The following is a 16,360-nucleotide window of genomic DNA, read 5'->3' on the forward strand; positions in this document are numbered from 1 at the left end:
TCTAGAAGGTACTTTATTAAAAGAAAAATAAAACAAAACAAAACAAAAGCAGGAAAAAAAACCCAAGAATTTGTACTGTTTTCTGATATCCAAGAAACAAGTAGAACAATTCATTCAATTCATTTACAGCATGAACAGTATAATCATGCAAAGATAATTATTTTTCAACCATCAAGAAGACTATCATGTTAATTCCCCAATTCCTATGTAGCATTTGTTTTTTTTTGTAATCTCAATTTCAAAAAAAGCAACTTGTTTATGACATCGCAGTGCACATCACTGTTCATACACGCAAAAAGATAATATAGTCAAAAAGACTTTCATCTAAGTAACTAGTTAAACTGACTCCCAGTTGTGCACCAGGAATAATGATCTGGTAAGGGGTTTTGGAATGGGAAATATGTGACCATAAAAGCAAGTTCTTTACCAAACCAGTATTGAAAATGTTAATTACAGCTGCAAATGAGCAATGATATTGATATATTTTATCAATATCCTATTTCAGATGTCCTTCAGGAACAGAAAACTGAAGATATAATAGCAGTTCAGAAAGCAAAAACATTGTATAGATCTTGTATAAATGAATGTAAGTGCTCCCTATTTTATTTTATTAGGAGTATGCCAAAATATACAAAAGACTTTATAATACATTTATATTCATTTATTTTCAAAAGCTGCTATTGATAGCAGAGGCGGGGAACCTCTGCTTAGACTGTTACCAGATGTGTATGATTGGCCAGTGGCAACAGATAACTGGGAACAAACATATGGTAAGGCAGTTTTCCTTCTTTAAAAAAAAATGTCCATATAAGCTCTTGTTATTATAATACCATGTAAATGCACTAAAACATCTAATGATAAACTTCACCTTTCATTGCTCTAGGTTCTTCTTGGACAGCTGAGAGAACTATTGCACAACTGAATTCCAAATATGGGAAAAAAGTCATTATTAATTTTTTTGTTGGCACTGATGATAAAAACTCTATGAACCATATAATTCATGTAAGTTTGTGTGGCCGACAACAAAGTTGTAATAAAACTTCCACACATATTGTTGTGATTGATATTTAGAAATAATGCATATTCTCATTTGAATTGCATGAGCAAGTCGGTAATAAGTTCAAGGACATTTGCCTGGACTCCCAGTTTGAAAGTGTTTTCTTAATGCTGTGTTTTAGACAGTCATCTCTCCTTTTGGCTACCTTTGTTTTAGATACCCCTCCCTTTATAAAACAAATGATGAGAAATGAAAGATTTTGAGCCCCTCCTATTTAGTTAAAACACGTGATTTCTCTATATGTTCATGAAAGGAACATGGTCTGGTTTATATAAATAAGTAATACAGGTCAAGAACCAGAAATTGCTGATGTTTCCAAAAAGATCATAGAAAATGGATTTTGAACACAATTTTATTTCTGCTTAAAAAACTCTACCTTTTTCTCAATTAAGGTAAACAAAATGCCATTCTTTTCATTTATTTATTTATTTATTTATTTTATTATTAAAGTATAGTTGATTTACAGTGTTTTGTCAAGTTCTGTTGTACAACAGAGTGACCCAGTCACACACATTTCCCTGTGCTGTACAGTAGGAGCCCATTGCCCATCCATTCGAAATATAACAATTTGCATCCGAAAAACCTCCAAAAAGCCCACCCATCCCACTCCCTCCCCTCTCCCCCTTGGAAACCCCAAATCTGCTCTTCTTGGCCATGATCTAATAGTTTTTTGTCTGTTTGTTTGTTATTTTTAGATAAGATCATCTGTTACATATTTTAGATTCCACGAATAAGTGATATCATATGTTATCTGTCTTTTTTCTTTCTGGCTTATTTCACTTAGTATGAGAGTCTCTAGATCCATCCCTGTTGTGGTAAATGGCTTTAATTGTCTTTTTATGGCTGAGTAATATTCCATTGTATATATGTCGCACATCTTAATCCATTCATCTATCAATGGACATTTAGGTTGTTTCCGTGAATAGTGGTGCTTTGAACGTAGGGGTGCATGTCTCTTTTCAGTGAAGGTTTTGTCTAGATATATGTCCAGCAGAGGAATTGCTTGGTCATATGGTAGCTCTATATTTAGTTTCCTGAGGTACCTCATACTGTTTTCCATAGTGGTTTTACCAATTTACATTCCCAACAGTGGAGGAGGTTGCCTTTTTCTCTACACTTCTCCAACATTTGTTTTTATTGACTTGTTAATGATGGCCATTCTGACTGGTGTGAAGTGGTATCTCATTATAGTTTTGATTTGCATTTCTCTAATAATTAGTGGTATTGAGCATTTTTTCATGTGTCCATCCATATGTCTTCTTTGGAGAAATGTCTATTTATGTCTTCTGCCCATTTTTAGATTGGGTTGTTTGTTTTTTTGTTGTTGAGTTGCATAAGTTGTTTTATATTTGGGAGATTAGGTCCTTGTCTATTTTATCGTTGTTTTATATTTGGGAGATTAGGTGCTTGTCTGTTTTATCGTTCTCCCAATCTGTGTGTTGTCTTTTCATTTTTTTTTTAATGGTTTCCTTTGCTGTGCAAATTATTTTTAAGTTCTATTAGGTCCCATTGGTTTATTTGTGTCTTTATTGTCATTATTCTAGGAGGCAGGTCAAACAAGATGTTGCTGTGATTTATGTCAAAGAGCCTTCTGCCTATGTTTTCCTCTCGGAGTTTTATAGTGTATGGCCTTGTATTTGGGTCTTTAACCCATTTTGAGTTTATTTTTGTATATGGTGTTAGATGGTGTTCTACTTTCATTTTTTTACATGTAACTTTCCAGTTTTCCCAGCACCATTTATTGAAGAGGCTATCTTTCTTCCACTTTATGTTCTGTCTTCCTTTGTCATAGATTAGTTCACCATAGGTACTTGAGTTTATATCTGGGCTTTCTATCCTGTTCCATTGGTCTATATTTCTGTTTTTGTGCCAGTACCTTATTGTTTTGATTACTGTAGCTTTGTAGTATTGTCTAAAGTGAGGAAGCTTGACTCCTCCATTTTCATTTTTCTTTTTTGATATTGTTTTGACTATTTGGGGTCTCTTGTGTTTCCATACAAATTTTAAAATATTCTGTTCTAGTTCTGTGAAGAATGTTTTTGGTAATTTGATAGAGATTGTATTGAATCTGTAGATTGCCTTGGGCAGTAGAGCCATTTTGACAATATTGATTTTTCCAACCCAAGAGCATGGTATAATCTTTCCATTCTTTTGTGTTGTCTTTGTTTTCCTTCATCAATGTTTTATAGTTTTCAGAGTATAGGTCTTTGTCTCTTTAGATAGGTTTATTCCTAGGTATTTCATTCTTTTTGATGTGATTGTAAATGGGATTGTTTCTCTGATTTCTCCTTCTGAGCTTTCATTATTCATACACAGAAATGCAATTGATTTCTGTGTATTAATTTTGTATACTCCAACTTTGCCAAATTCATTGATGAGTTCTAACCATTTTCCGGTGCTGTCTTTAGGGTTTTCTAAGTATAGTATCATGTCATCTGCAAACAGTGATAGTTTTACTTCTAATTTTCCAATTTGGATTACTTTTATTTCTTTTTCTCTGATCACTGTGGCTAGCACTTCCAAAGCTATGTTGAATAATAGAGGTAAAAGTGGACATCCTGTCTTGTTCCTGATCTTAGTGGGAATGTTTTCAATTTTTTACGTTGAAAATGATGTTAGCTGTGGGTTTTTCATATATGTTTTTTATTATGTTAAGGTAGGTTTCCTCTATTAGAAATGGGTATTGAATTTTGCCAGAATCCTTTTCTGCATCTATTGAGATGATCATATGGCTTTTATTCTTCAGCTTGTCGATGTGGTGTATCACATTGATAGATTTGTGGATATTGAATAATCCTTGCATCCTTGAGATAAACCCTACTTGATCATGGTGTATGATCCTTTTAATATATATTTGATTCAGTTTGCTAGTATTTTGTTGAGGACTTTTGCATCTGTGTTCATCAGTAATTTTGGTCTGTAATTTTCTTTTTTTTTTGCAGTATCTTTGTCTTGTTTTGGTATCAGGGTGATGGTGGCATCATAGAATGGGCTTGGGAGTGTTCCTTCCTGTGCTATTTTCTGAAAGAGTTTCAGAAGAATAGGTGTTAACTCTTCTCCGAATGTTTGATAGAATTCACCTGTGTAGCTATCTGGTCCTGGACTTTTGTTTTTTTGGAAGGCCATTCTTTTTAAATGGCTTTGTTTTTTTTTTAAGTATAAGCCATTCATTTAGATTTACCTAAGACGTCACCTAAGATGAGGTTAATACTTAATGAATATGTTTGGACTGGACTGAAATATTTACAGAGCTTAGTCTCCTGTGAAAGAAACTAACCAAAAGTTGCAGGTCACAGAAACATGTTTATGTCACTATTGCATAAATCGTTATGGTCATTGTAATGAAAATTATGAGGAGTCCCCTTGTGGTGCAGTGGATTAAGGATCTAGCAATGTTACTACAGCAACTTGGGTCACTGCTGTGGTTTGAGTTTGGGTTCAAGCCCTGGCCCAGGAACTTCCACATCTACAAGCTCAACCAAAAAAATCCCCAAAATCATGAAAGGGACTGACCCCAACTCTTGTCTGCAGTGGACCCCTTTTTTCCTAAATTCTGTCTCGGCTCTCAAATGCTAGATCCTGCATGATCTTCACGAAGGGATTTTCTAAGGATGGTCAGGAGGTTGAATAAGGAACAGGGCCCTTCCTATGGGGATGCCTCCTGGCTCTTACCTTACCAACCCTCTGGGTTCTGTTTCTTTTGTATTGGTCTAGCTGCTAGGATTCTCACTCTCACCTGTAAGTGCTCTGATTTATCTTTCCATCCTGTTGTGCAGTGAGTGCTTAGGCAAGAACTTCACCAAGCTGCAGGTATGTCCAGATAGCTTTCCCTGGGTGTGGGATGTGGGCCAGATATGCTAGGGCAGAGAGGAGTTTCCTCTTTTACACACTCAGCCAGGTCTGCTGATCCCGAGCAGGGCAGCTTTGGAGAGAACTGAGGTGGGGTCTCTTCTATCCCCCTAGAATAGAGGATCTCAAAAAAAATCTTTGGCAAAGTTTCTCTTAGTTTAGAATTTCTAGAGTCACCGTGGAATTTTTCCACTTTTTATTCTTTTTCCATCCCAATTAAGTTGGATAGAAGAGACTGTCCCCCAGGGGAGCATATTAGGATCTCACAAAGCTGCAATGTCCTATAAAAGTAAGAATTCCCCAGTCTGAGAGTCTAACATGTGTTTGTTTACCTCTTTTGTTTTGCATTAAAAATCCTTCCCTGGTGTACTTTTTTGTTCAAGGTGTCTGATTTTTCTCAAATATCTGCAGCACAGTCTTTCAAATTATCTAACAGCCCATCAGTTTAACACTTAGAAATAGTGTAGAAATCAATTCTTTTTCTTTTTCTTTTTCTTTTTTTTTTTTTTTTTTTTTTTTGGTCTTTTTGTCTTTTCAGGGCTGCACCCATGGCATATGGAGGTTCCCAGGCTAGGTGTCTAATCAGAGCTGTAGCTGCCGGCCTACGCCAGAGCCACAGCAATGCCAGATCCTAGCTGCATCTTCAACCTATACCACAGCTTGTGGCAACACTGGATCCTTAACCCACTGAACAAGGCCAGGGATTGAACTCACAACCTCAAGGTTACTATTCAGGTTCGTTAACCACTGAGCCATGATGGGAACTCCCCCATTTCTTAATTTTGTTTTCACTCAGTGTCTACTTGTTACCCTTATAAAGAGCAAGAACGCTAGGATCTTGCTCATACATGGATAGTTATGCATGCAATTTTCCAACTATTGTATCAACTGAGTAGTTTATTTTCTTCTTTGTATATTTTTTTATAGATTGACCAACCTCGACTTGGCTTGCCTTCCAGAGACTATTACGAATGCACTGGAATATATAAAGAGGTAAAACAAAAGCAAAAACAAAAAACCCCAACGAAGTATAACAAAACTATAGAATCATCTGGTATAAACTTACAAATAATGAAAAAGACTAAGATCAGATTTAAGCCTAACCCCCTATGTTCTTTGCTCAGGCAGATGCTGAAAAACACATATAACAGTAAGCTTCCTTTGATTGAATGAATATTCTCAACAGAATGAATGAAGGTCTTTTAAGAAACAATGAAACTTGAAATTCCTTGTTTGCCTTAATTCTTCATTTTGAAATCATGTGACCCATTTTTAAAAGTCAATTTTAAATGTTTGATTTCCCCCATAAACTGGCTCATTAAAGAAAAGTGAAAGAGTGAACAGATTAATCAAGGCCTAGATTAGTGCCAGTGAAGATTAGGTAGGGAATGGTGACCAGGGAATGGTCCAGAATGAGACACAGCATCCTTTCAGAGCCTTCTGAATTGATTTTCAGAGGGCTACCCAGGTAGGGGCATCAGGTTCAGACAAACCTTTGCAGCCACCTTTTGACTCTACATTCATCACCTCCACAGAGGTGCTTCCATTTGTTTCACAGCCTTAACTCCCTCAGGCTGGTGTTGATGTGCCTTGATATAAAGGAAACACAGAAAATAAACTTAGCAGTGTGATATATTATTAGGTATTTGGGAAGGTATTGGTTCCATAAATGTTTTCATCATTATTTTCTAACTCAGAAGTAAATTAAGTGTCCCTTTGATCATTCTAAAGGGTGTGGTGGTGTGGCTGAAAGGACATCTTAGTTAAAATTATTCTATATGTTTATGCTGGGCATTTATTTTGCTAAGTTCAAATAACATGGAATAAATTCACTGTAAAATATCTTTTTGAATGGCTACACAACATTGAAACGAAGAAAAAAGAGGTATTGTTAAAGTCCACAATTAATAGCACAGGCAATGAAATGGGTATGGGGTATTTGAGTTCATTATAATCCAAGTATTGTGTGGTTTGTGGTTATTGGCTTTACCAGTTGTTCAGCTGCTTCCTATTGCAGAATCGAGGGTGACTGCAGAATTTTGGCTCATTATACTATGTTTTCATCGTCATCAAAACTAGGATGTTTTTCAAATGTAGGTTTGTGTCCTAAAAACATCAAATTTGTCTAGTCTTAAAAGGTTTTTTTTAATATTTTAACATTCCTGATATCAGAGTATACCTGGCAGTCAGTGTATGCTTTTAATGTAGTATCCTATTATTAAGATTGGTATATTTATGCATTTCATATTCAGTGCTGCCTAATAATCAAGAAAAAGTCATAATCTAGAGCTATTTGCTATAGGCTTGAGTCTAATGTAGAGGCATTTTGTTTAACCTGCTGCCGTTGGCTTTTTGTTCTTATTGTTTAATTTTAGATTAGTTGCCAAGATTTTTTTTAAATGGAGTATTTTTCTTCAGAATCTAGATCTTTTTTTTTTTTTTTTTTGTCTTTTCTAGGGCCGAATCTGAGGCAAATGGAGGTTCCCAGGCTAGAGGTCTAATCAAAGCTGCAGTCGCCAGCCTATGCCACAGCAACAGCAACACGGGATCCGAGCCACATCTGCAACCTACACCACAGCTCACGGCAACGCTGGATCCTTCATCCACTGAGCGAGGCCAGGGACCAAACCCATAACCTCATGGTTTTTAGTCAGGGTCGTTAACCACTGTGCGACGACGGGAACTCCCAGATCTTTTGATAAATCAGTAGAATTGGAAATCTTAGGCCTGCCTTGCCATTTGGCAATTGGACAGAGCTGTGTTGTGGTTGCCCTTCAAACAGGGCCTTTGTTCTCCAGGTTTGGGCAGTCCTCATCTAGATAATTCACTGATTTTTATTGACTTCCTGGTCCCTCTAAGGCATTTGAGTTTGTAAATTAGTTGAGTCGTAATTGAAGTTTTAAAAAAAGGAGAGACCTTCAAACACTGTAGTTCAAACGAGAGAAGTTTATTTCTATCTCCTGTTATAGTCCAGGAGAGGTAGGATGCTCTGTTCCGTGGGATGACCAGGACCACAGCTTTCTTTGACCTGTTGCTCTAATATAAACCTCTTTGAGCCTTTTATTTATAATCTACTTTGTCAAAGTTAGTTCACCATTGCCCTGCTGACATTTTGAGCTGTAGGAAAAAGAGATGAGGGACAGAGATAGACACACAATTTCTTTTTATGTTACTGATGCAGAAGTTGTATATGTTCCATTGGTTAGAATGTCGTCATGTGTCCACAACTAAATTTTAAGGAGACTGAGAAATGTATTCTTAAACTGAGTGGCCATGTATGTACCTTATTAAAATTCAGTTTATGAGATTAAGATTTTATTATTAAAAAGAAGAGGAACTCAGATACCAAAAACATTTAACAGTCTCTGCCATAGACTGCATCCACTGGTCTGGGCAATACTATATTTGTAGTCAAACAGCAGAGTGGTGACTAAATCTGGAACTGGTAATGTAATAAGAGTTTATGGGTGAGAAATCTGAGCTGAGAGGTTTGCCCTAGAACATTCGGCCAACCACTCGTAGAACCAGAGGTAGAGTTTTTATCCCAGTTTCCTGCTTCTTCTATTTCATCATCCCCACTTCCTAAGGGTAGTACTTCACACTAGTGGTGTTCTTTAAAAATGAGCAAAAGATTTAGAAAACTCAGTAGCCCTAGCACTTTCAGCCAGGAAGTTCTTATCAGCTGAAATTAAGTGCCCTCCAGTGATCTGGATTACAGCAGCAAGCACACAATGCTTGCTGCCTTGCCCCGCCTCCACAACTATGGCTATTTGGTCACTGCCCTTTGCTCTGCTAACTTCCAGCCTCAGAATACATCTCAAGTCAGTGCTCCAAGCTCCCAACAATCTCTTTCCAGTTGAAGGGTGTCAGTCTATGAGGGAAAATCTAATTGCCATCCTGGAAATGGATAATTACTAGAATATTTCTGTACCCTCCACCTTTTAAAATCCAACCTTTCGGGGTGTTTGGAGGAGGGGACAGAGTGTATAGCCATAGAAAAATTTCCATTTTTCTACTTATTTCCCCATGATATTTGCTAATCTTTTACACTCACTACCATCTGTCATCCCCGACTTAGATTCCTCTGCCTTTTTGCCAGCTATCAAATAAAAGTTAATTCTTGTTTTTTCCACTACCCTGCTATCTCTGAAATAAGTCAGCCCCTTCGAGTATGTTTTCTTAGTGTTTTATTGCTTCATGGAAAAAAGGTGGTGAAAAGGATAGGATAACATAGTAACATCTAGTCGAGAAGTTTTAAAACTGGAAGAAATGTTAATATCATTGTATTAGTGTAACAGTGGCTTTCATTAATTTTTTTCTCACATACTTTTATGTATCTGTTCCCTTTGCTGGGAACATTCCCTACACACACACCACCGACTTGACCCTCTTCCTTTTCTCTTCACCCTTTAAGTTTAAATTTTACTTGCTCAAGAAGGCCTTTTGTGGAACTTTTTACTAGATGAAGATACCTCTATATTCCCATAGCACATGGATTTCTGAATACTTTTTTATTTAAATTTTTTTTTTCCCTAGAAAACTGTTTAGCTTAGCAGGAGCATTGTCATGTCTCACTTACTCTTTTTTTTTTTTTTTTTTTTTATTTCCAGTATCCAGCCTGGTTTCTGGTGCTTAGTAATTAGCAAATAAATATTGCTGAATCTGTAGGTGAATAATTGAGGGAGAAGATATTAGGGGAGAGAGGAAAGAAAAGGAAGATAGAAGGTCCCAATATCATTAGAGGTCCCTCCTAGATCCTCACCTTGACTCAGAGAAATGTGAGGTCTAGGGCCTCAAGAGTTAAAGAAATATAGTTCCTGAGTATCTTACAAATATCTTATAAACCATGTATCCCTTTTCTCCTTTTCAACCTCCAATTATTTCTCTGATCTATTCAGTTTGCCTGAGATATTTATACATTCAGTGGGTCCCACACTTTCGCATTCCACATTATTTTATTGAATTTAACCAAGAGAGTTCATGCTGTGGCACAATGGGATCAACAGTGTCTCTGCAGCTGTGGGACCAGGTTCAATCCCTAGCCCAGCACAGTGGGCTAAGGATCTGGCATTGCCATAGCTGTGGCATAGGTCATGACTGCAATTCGGACCTGATCCCTGGCCTGGGAAGTCTATATGCCACAGGGTGGCCAAAAAATAAAAATTAAAAAAAATAACCAAGAGAAGTTTTGGTCACCAACTTTATTTTTTTTTTAACCAAAAAAGGTGCTTTGACTAGAGAAGCCCACTTCTTTGCCTGTCACTCTAGTGATGATTTTCAAACTATAGTATGGCATCTGGTTTGCAGATATGCTTCAGGGGCTAAGGATAAGGAGGGTTCTTCTGGGTTCTTAGGGTTCTTTTGATCAAAAACCCTAATTATGAATTTCCTTGATCAAATCACTGTAAGCTCATTTCTCCAGGTCTTTTTTTGTTTGTTTTTGACTGCCTCTGCAGCATGTGGAAGTTCCTGGGTGAGGGATCGAACCCACGCCACAGCAACAACCTGAGCCACTGCAATGACAGTGCCAGGTCCTTAACGCTCTGAGCCACATGGGAACTCCTCCCCAGGTATTTTTTGATCTGTCCTTCTGAGATATCCAACTCATCCAGGGAACCATCTTTTTAAATTCTACAACCAGACATTTATAAACAATGAAAATAACACCTGCAATTACAGGAGAGCCCATTCCACTTCACAGAGATATTTTTGGATTTTGATACCCTAGGAATGGAATTTCTGTTTTGTGATATTTGTTTGGCATTCAGAACAGTAAAATAGCTTGTATCATTATACCACTAAGTGATGCAAATAGATAATGCTTTATTTTTTTCCAAAAACTACATCTCACCTTCTTTCTTAAAGATAAAACCTATTTTTCTGCTTTTCCAACTTATTATGTGCTTTTATTCTGGCAGTTTTGAATGTTATATTTCAAGAAATGCATATTGTATTCCTCTGGTTATTGCTCTAAACTTAAATACCTCAGTTCCTTTTTGTTTTCTGTACTCTCCCTCTCAAAGAGGGAACATGCCTTAAGGCAGTAGAAACTCAAAGATGTATATTGTTATGTTTTTTTACATGACAGAATCATATGTTTTCTTACTAATTAAGGTTACTTAGGCATAGACTTTAAGAGCTAAATGAGACATTAGAGAATTTAGTTCAACCCCTAAATTCACAAATGAGAAAACAGAGATCCAAATAAGTAAAATGATTTGCTTATGTCATGTATTAGGTGATCTATGTGTCAGGAACATTAATTCTAAGCAATAGAAACATGCTCTATTCTGACTAATTTGACTTCTATAAAAAATGTTTTCTGTTCATTTATTTCACCTAAATGTTATAGGGATAAATCAGGCATGGTTGGTTCCAGGGGTTCAAATTGAATCATCTTATCTCTTTTCCCATTTTCAAGCTTTTTTTCTGTGTTGGAGTCCTTCTCTAGCAGGCTATCTCCATTGTAGCATCAAAGATGACCACTGGCAGCTTTAAAATACAGAAAAAATAAATTCTGTCTTACTGTCTCTCAATTTCTGCGGAAACAGCCTGCTTGAGCCACCTGCTCTTCTCTTGACCAGTCCCTGTGTCCAGGGAACCAGGTTCTCTGATTGGCTAGTTGGTACCACCAGCCCATCTCTACGGCTTAGGAAGGTAGACCTATTAATAGATCTACAGTTCCACCAAGAGAAAACAGAATAGAGGTTCTCTTATGAGAAGATGAAGAGAAAGAGCTCCATAGCCTGCCTCATCATGATCTTGTCCCCTGGTTCCCAATCTAGTTTTCCTTCTAGATGGTGCTATTTCTACAAAAAAAAAAAAAAAAAAAAAAAAAACCTAGAGAGAAAATCTCATTTAAAATTATTAAGCCAGACTCAGCCATAAAAAAGAATGAAATAAAGCCATTTGCAGCAACATGGATGTACATAGAGATTCTCATACTACATGAAGTAAGTCAGAAAGAGACAAATACCATATGATATTGCTTATATGGGGAATCTAAAATATGGCACAGAGGACTCGATCTACAAAACAGAAATAGACTCACAGACATAAAGAGATCTGTGGTTGCCAAGGGAGGGGGGAAGAGGGGGAAGGATTGGGAGTTGGGTGTTAGTAGATGCGAACTATTACATTTAGAATGGATAAGCAATGAGGTCCTACTGTACAGCACAGGGAACTCTATCCAGTCCCTTGGGATAGAACATGATGGAAGATAATATGAAAAGAAGAACATATACATATGTATGACTGCATCACCTTACTGTACAGAAGAAATTGGCACAGTATTGTAAATCAACTCTACTTTAATAAAATTTTATAAAATTAAAAAAAATTATTAAGCCAGCTCATGTGGATGACACAAACTGCCAAACAAGACTAGATAAACACTATCTTTTTCCAGGAGTTTATAAATGTAAGGCTGGTAACATAGTGTTCTCCAGGCCAAATATTACGCAGAAGGCCACATAGACATCTATATAAATACTGAACAAACACACACATTTATTTTAAAAATTAACATGTCTTACCAATTTGGATTCACCTCTGTGGCACCTTGTTGTGTAAAGCATCTCTTTCCAGGAAATAAATAGACCTTTGTAAATGTCATGGCAGAAGAAATTGTTCTTAAAATGGGTTTGTCAAGGAGCCACTTATGCTAGATGTCTCTTATTAAAGAGATAGAAGCTTATTTCTGAGGGATTCTGATTATCTGAAGAGATCACTTAATACACACTGCTAACTCGAAGGACAGAAGTGGTGAGATTTGAAACAGTTTTATCCTTACAAATTTCTATGCTAGGAACATGATATGAAAGACACACATTGCCCATAGAAAATAATCATTCCATTCATGGAATTTTAAAATGGAACCAAACAACTACTTCATGTGAGAAAGCTCTTATATGGAGTTCCCATTGTGGCTCAGTGGCGTACGAACCAAACTAGTATCCATGAGGACATAGGTTCAATCCATGGCCTTGCTCAGTGGGTTAAGGATACAGCATTGCTGGGAGCTGTGGTGTAGGTCACAGACGTGGCTTTGATCCTGCGTTGCTGTGGGTTGTGGTGTAGGCCTGCTGCAGTAGCTGCAATTCAACTCCGAGCCTGGAAATTTCCATTGGCCTCTGGTTGCAGCCTTTAAAAAAAAAAAAAAAAAAAAAGCTCTTGTATATTGATTAACTGAAAGGACTGACTATCTTAATTTTCTTAAATAATCACCACCTTTGGAAAAGTCTGTGAACTCTATTTAGGATAATTTGGAATCGGTCTCAAAGTTTCCTTTTCTCTACTTCTAGCTTTTCAAGGCTAAGTGCTACCTGGTCCTACTTCATAAGGGAATCTGTAGGTTAGGAACCCAAAATGAGCATAATTGGTTTATAGACATGCTTATGATCTGTGTTTGTCTGAGAAGGTAGAATAAGCCAGGGTAGTGGTTTCCAAACTAAAGGAACACTTCGTGTGTGCCAGTGACAGTGCTCTGTGTAGCCACACCTTCATGTACACATTCTTTAAGATTTATTTTGTTTATGTACTAACAAAATATTTATTTGAACAGAGCATTTCAGGGCTAAGAGAAAACCATGGGTCTAGCGAATGAGAGCTCGAGAAGGTGAGGATGGAGTTGGAGATTAGAAGTTGTATAATATGATGCTGTGGGGAATGGCAGGGGAGGAGGAGGAGGCAGCCAGAGTCATGAAGATATGCAGAGTTCTTAGAAAAACGTGATGTTCATTTTAAAAAAGGAAATGTTTTAGGGACAAGGATAGGACTTAGACTATGGCCAAGATGATTGGAGGCCAAAAAGAGATGACCCAGGGTCTGTGTAGTGAATAAGAGAGAGCACAGTCCAGGAAAATTCTCAAAGCTGTACCTGCTCAGGAAAGAGCAAAAGCTAAGGTCTGCAGTCCTTTAGATGGGCAGGTATTAGAACTGAGAGTAAACTCGAGAGGATTTTGTTTGCCTGCTTACCCGAAATACAAGCTCAGAGAGACTGAGACTCAGACTTGGACTCTGACTAGAAGCCTTCTGACATATAGGAAATGGAGGGAAACTTACTCTATCTACTTACCATTTAACTTTATTTTTATTGGGCTTCTACTATGTAACAGTTGCCTTTCTAGGCAATAGGAATACCAAAGGAAACAAGGCAGAAATGGCCCTTATTTGCATGGAACTCATGTTCTAATGGGAGGAGATAGACAATTAAGAAACAAGTAATAATTTAAGGGAAAGATAAGTGAATATAATGTGATAAAGGAAATAAATATGGTGGTATGATACAAAGTGAATGACTAGGGGTAGGGGGTCAGTAGACAATTTAGATTTGATTTGATTTGGTTTTTAAAAACCTCACTCTGACTGCTGCTTGGTTGACTTGAAAAAACAGATCTTGCAAGGGAAACTGCTGATCTCGTTTTGTCCTTTCTGGCACCAGGTGACTAATAGTCAGGAGGTTTCACCCAGTCCCAGTATCTGTATAAAACAAAACATAGAGTAGCTTTTGAACTTAGGACTTAGTGAATGTGACAAGAGAGATTTTTGAGATCAGCTGAACTTAGTTTGTAAAAAGAACTACATGCAGCTTCCCAAACATATGCAACAAACCTTAGAAGTTACACAGTAAATTCTCATTGAATCTCCAGACTCTCTATTAACATGATGAGAGCCCCCAACTGTCCCCATGCTTGTCCACAGTGAATCCTCTTGTGTCCTGAGTTTCTCCTGCACCAGAGCCCTACTGAGTGGACTGGGGGCCATATCTCATTTCCAGTCCCCCCAAATGGCTTCAAGATTCTATATGTCTGTGTCCACCTTTGGGGAGCAAGTGTTCTGGCAGCTGCATGATCCCGGATATGCTGCTTAAAGCGGGAAAAATCTCCAAGCCTTCTTAGAGGAAACAGACCTCTCCTGCTTGGTGTCCCCTGTGTCTTTCCCCAGGAAACTTTCTGTGTAACACTATTAAATACCCCCCGCCCCCGCATTAGTGGCTAGGAATAGATAGGACAATCACTTCATGCTCATATTTGTCTTGGAAAGGGAAAGGCAGAAAAGTGCTAGGTGTCCCAGGACAGAATCTTTGGAAGTGAAACCCTGGTCCACAGTTATTGGCACTCTAAAGTGCACAGTTATCAGTTAATCTGACCAGAGGGCTCTCCATTCCTTCCTGGGACTTGCTGTTACTTATTAACAAAGATACTAAGTGCGAAGGACAATAGTCAGATGGCATTGTACTCTTCCTCTTTGGCAACTCCAACAAATGTCAGCTTTTTTTCTAAGCAAGAGGAATCCAATTTCTCAACAGAGACAATATATAAATATTATTGCATGGTCCTGCAAAATGAAGATAGTTCTTATTGGAGTAACCGTTCATGGTGTTGGGTATTGGTAAATATCATCTCGTCAATAGTGTGGAATTTAAAAGCTCACCGAACTACTATTATGGATTTTACACAACCGTTTAAAAACAATTGTCTTCATTAAACCTGCTGTTATAAGCACTGGGATTTGCAATGTTTTATTTTAAAAGGAAGGACTACATAGATAATTTAGGTTTTTTGGGTTTTTTTGTCAAATAAAGGATTCACTATATCAAAGCTTCAACTAAGCTACCTTATGACTGTCAGAAAAGATAGCTGCTTCTGGCCTTTTTCCTAATAACTAGTTGCTCTTTAAGTGACAAAAGAAAATTTGACTTTTGATTTAAAAAATAGCTTGGCCAGAGTTCCCATTGTGGCTTAGAGGGTTAAGAATCCAATTAGTATCCATGAGGATTTGGGTTCTATCCCTGGCCTTGCTCAGTGTGTTAAGGATCTGGCATTGCCTCAAGCTGTGGTGTAGGTCACAGATGTGGCTTGGATCTCTCATTGCTGCGGCTGTGACGTAGACTGGCAGCTGCAGCTCAGATTTGACTCCTAGCCCAGGAACTTCCATGTGCCACAGGAGTGGCCCTAAAAAAGAAAAAGAAAAAGATCCCGGCCAATGCACTAATTAAATGTTAAAATATGTGTTGACTACTTCTCCTCAAATTATGACAATTTGCTATTATTTGGCATTTTACCTATCTAGAAGTATCTCAAGGAAGAAAATTAATACCTTAAGGTAAAGTCATACCTTATAGAATGGATTTAACAGCAGCAGTAAGCCTGGTTTTTTGACAGCTACTAGATAAATTCGAAAACCAAGAAAGATAATCAAGATACTAAGGCACATGTTTGATTAAAAAGTCATATTGTGATAGTTGCCAGATAATGGAGTTTATTAAAAGTAGTATGTTCCATGTGACTATATTAAATATTCAAGCATCTGAGAAGTTATTGATGTTAATGCTTCTAATTTTCTAGGAAACTTTACCAGCTCAGCAGACTAGAAGCATTGTCCAAAGTTTTTATGCTTGCCAATTTCTATAGTGTTTAAATACATCTGTAAGGATAAAGATACCAGAGCACA

General features: G+C 37.4%; 1 protein-coding gene across 7 annotated transcripts in view; it reads left to right on the plus strand.

Moving 5' to 3' along the window:
* The window catches only part of MME (membrane metalloendopeptidase), a 104,583-nt gene that overhangs the window by 39,288 nt on the left and 48,935 nt on the right, over positions 1 to 16,360 (plus strand). For all 7 annotated transcript variants that reach the window (XM_021069692.1, XM_021069693.1, XM_003132501.5 and 4 more), the window contains 4 exons: positions 506 to 586; positions 675 to 770; positions 884 to 1,002; positions 5,834 to 5,899. In XM_021069692.1, coding sequence (XP_020925351.1) covers positions 506 to 586; positions 675 to 770; positions 884 to 1,002; positions 5,834 to 5,899 — 362 coding nt within the window. The remainder of the gene's footprint in view (positions 1 to 505; positions 587 to 674; positions 771 to 883; positions 1,003 to 5,833; positions 5,900 to 16,360) is intronic.

Source organism: Sus scrofa, chromosome 13, assembly GCF_000003025.6.
Source record: "Sus scrofa isolate TJ Tabasco breed Duroc chromosome 13, Sscrofa11.1, whole genome shotgun sequence".
Lineage (NCBI taxonomy): Eukaryota > Metazoa > Chordata > Mammalia > Artiodactyla > Suidae > Sus > Sus scrofa.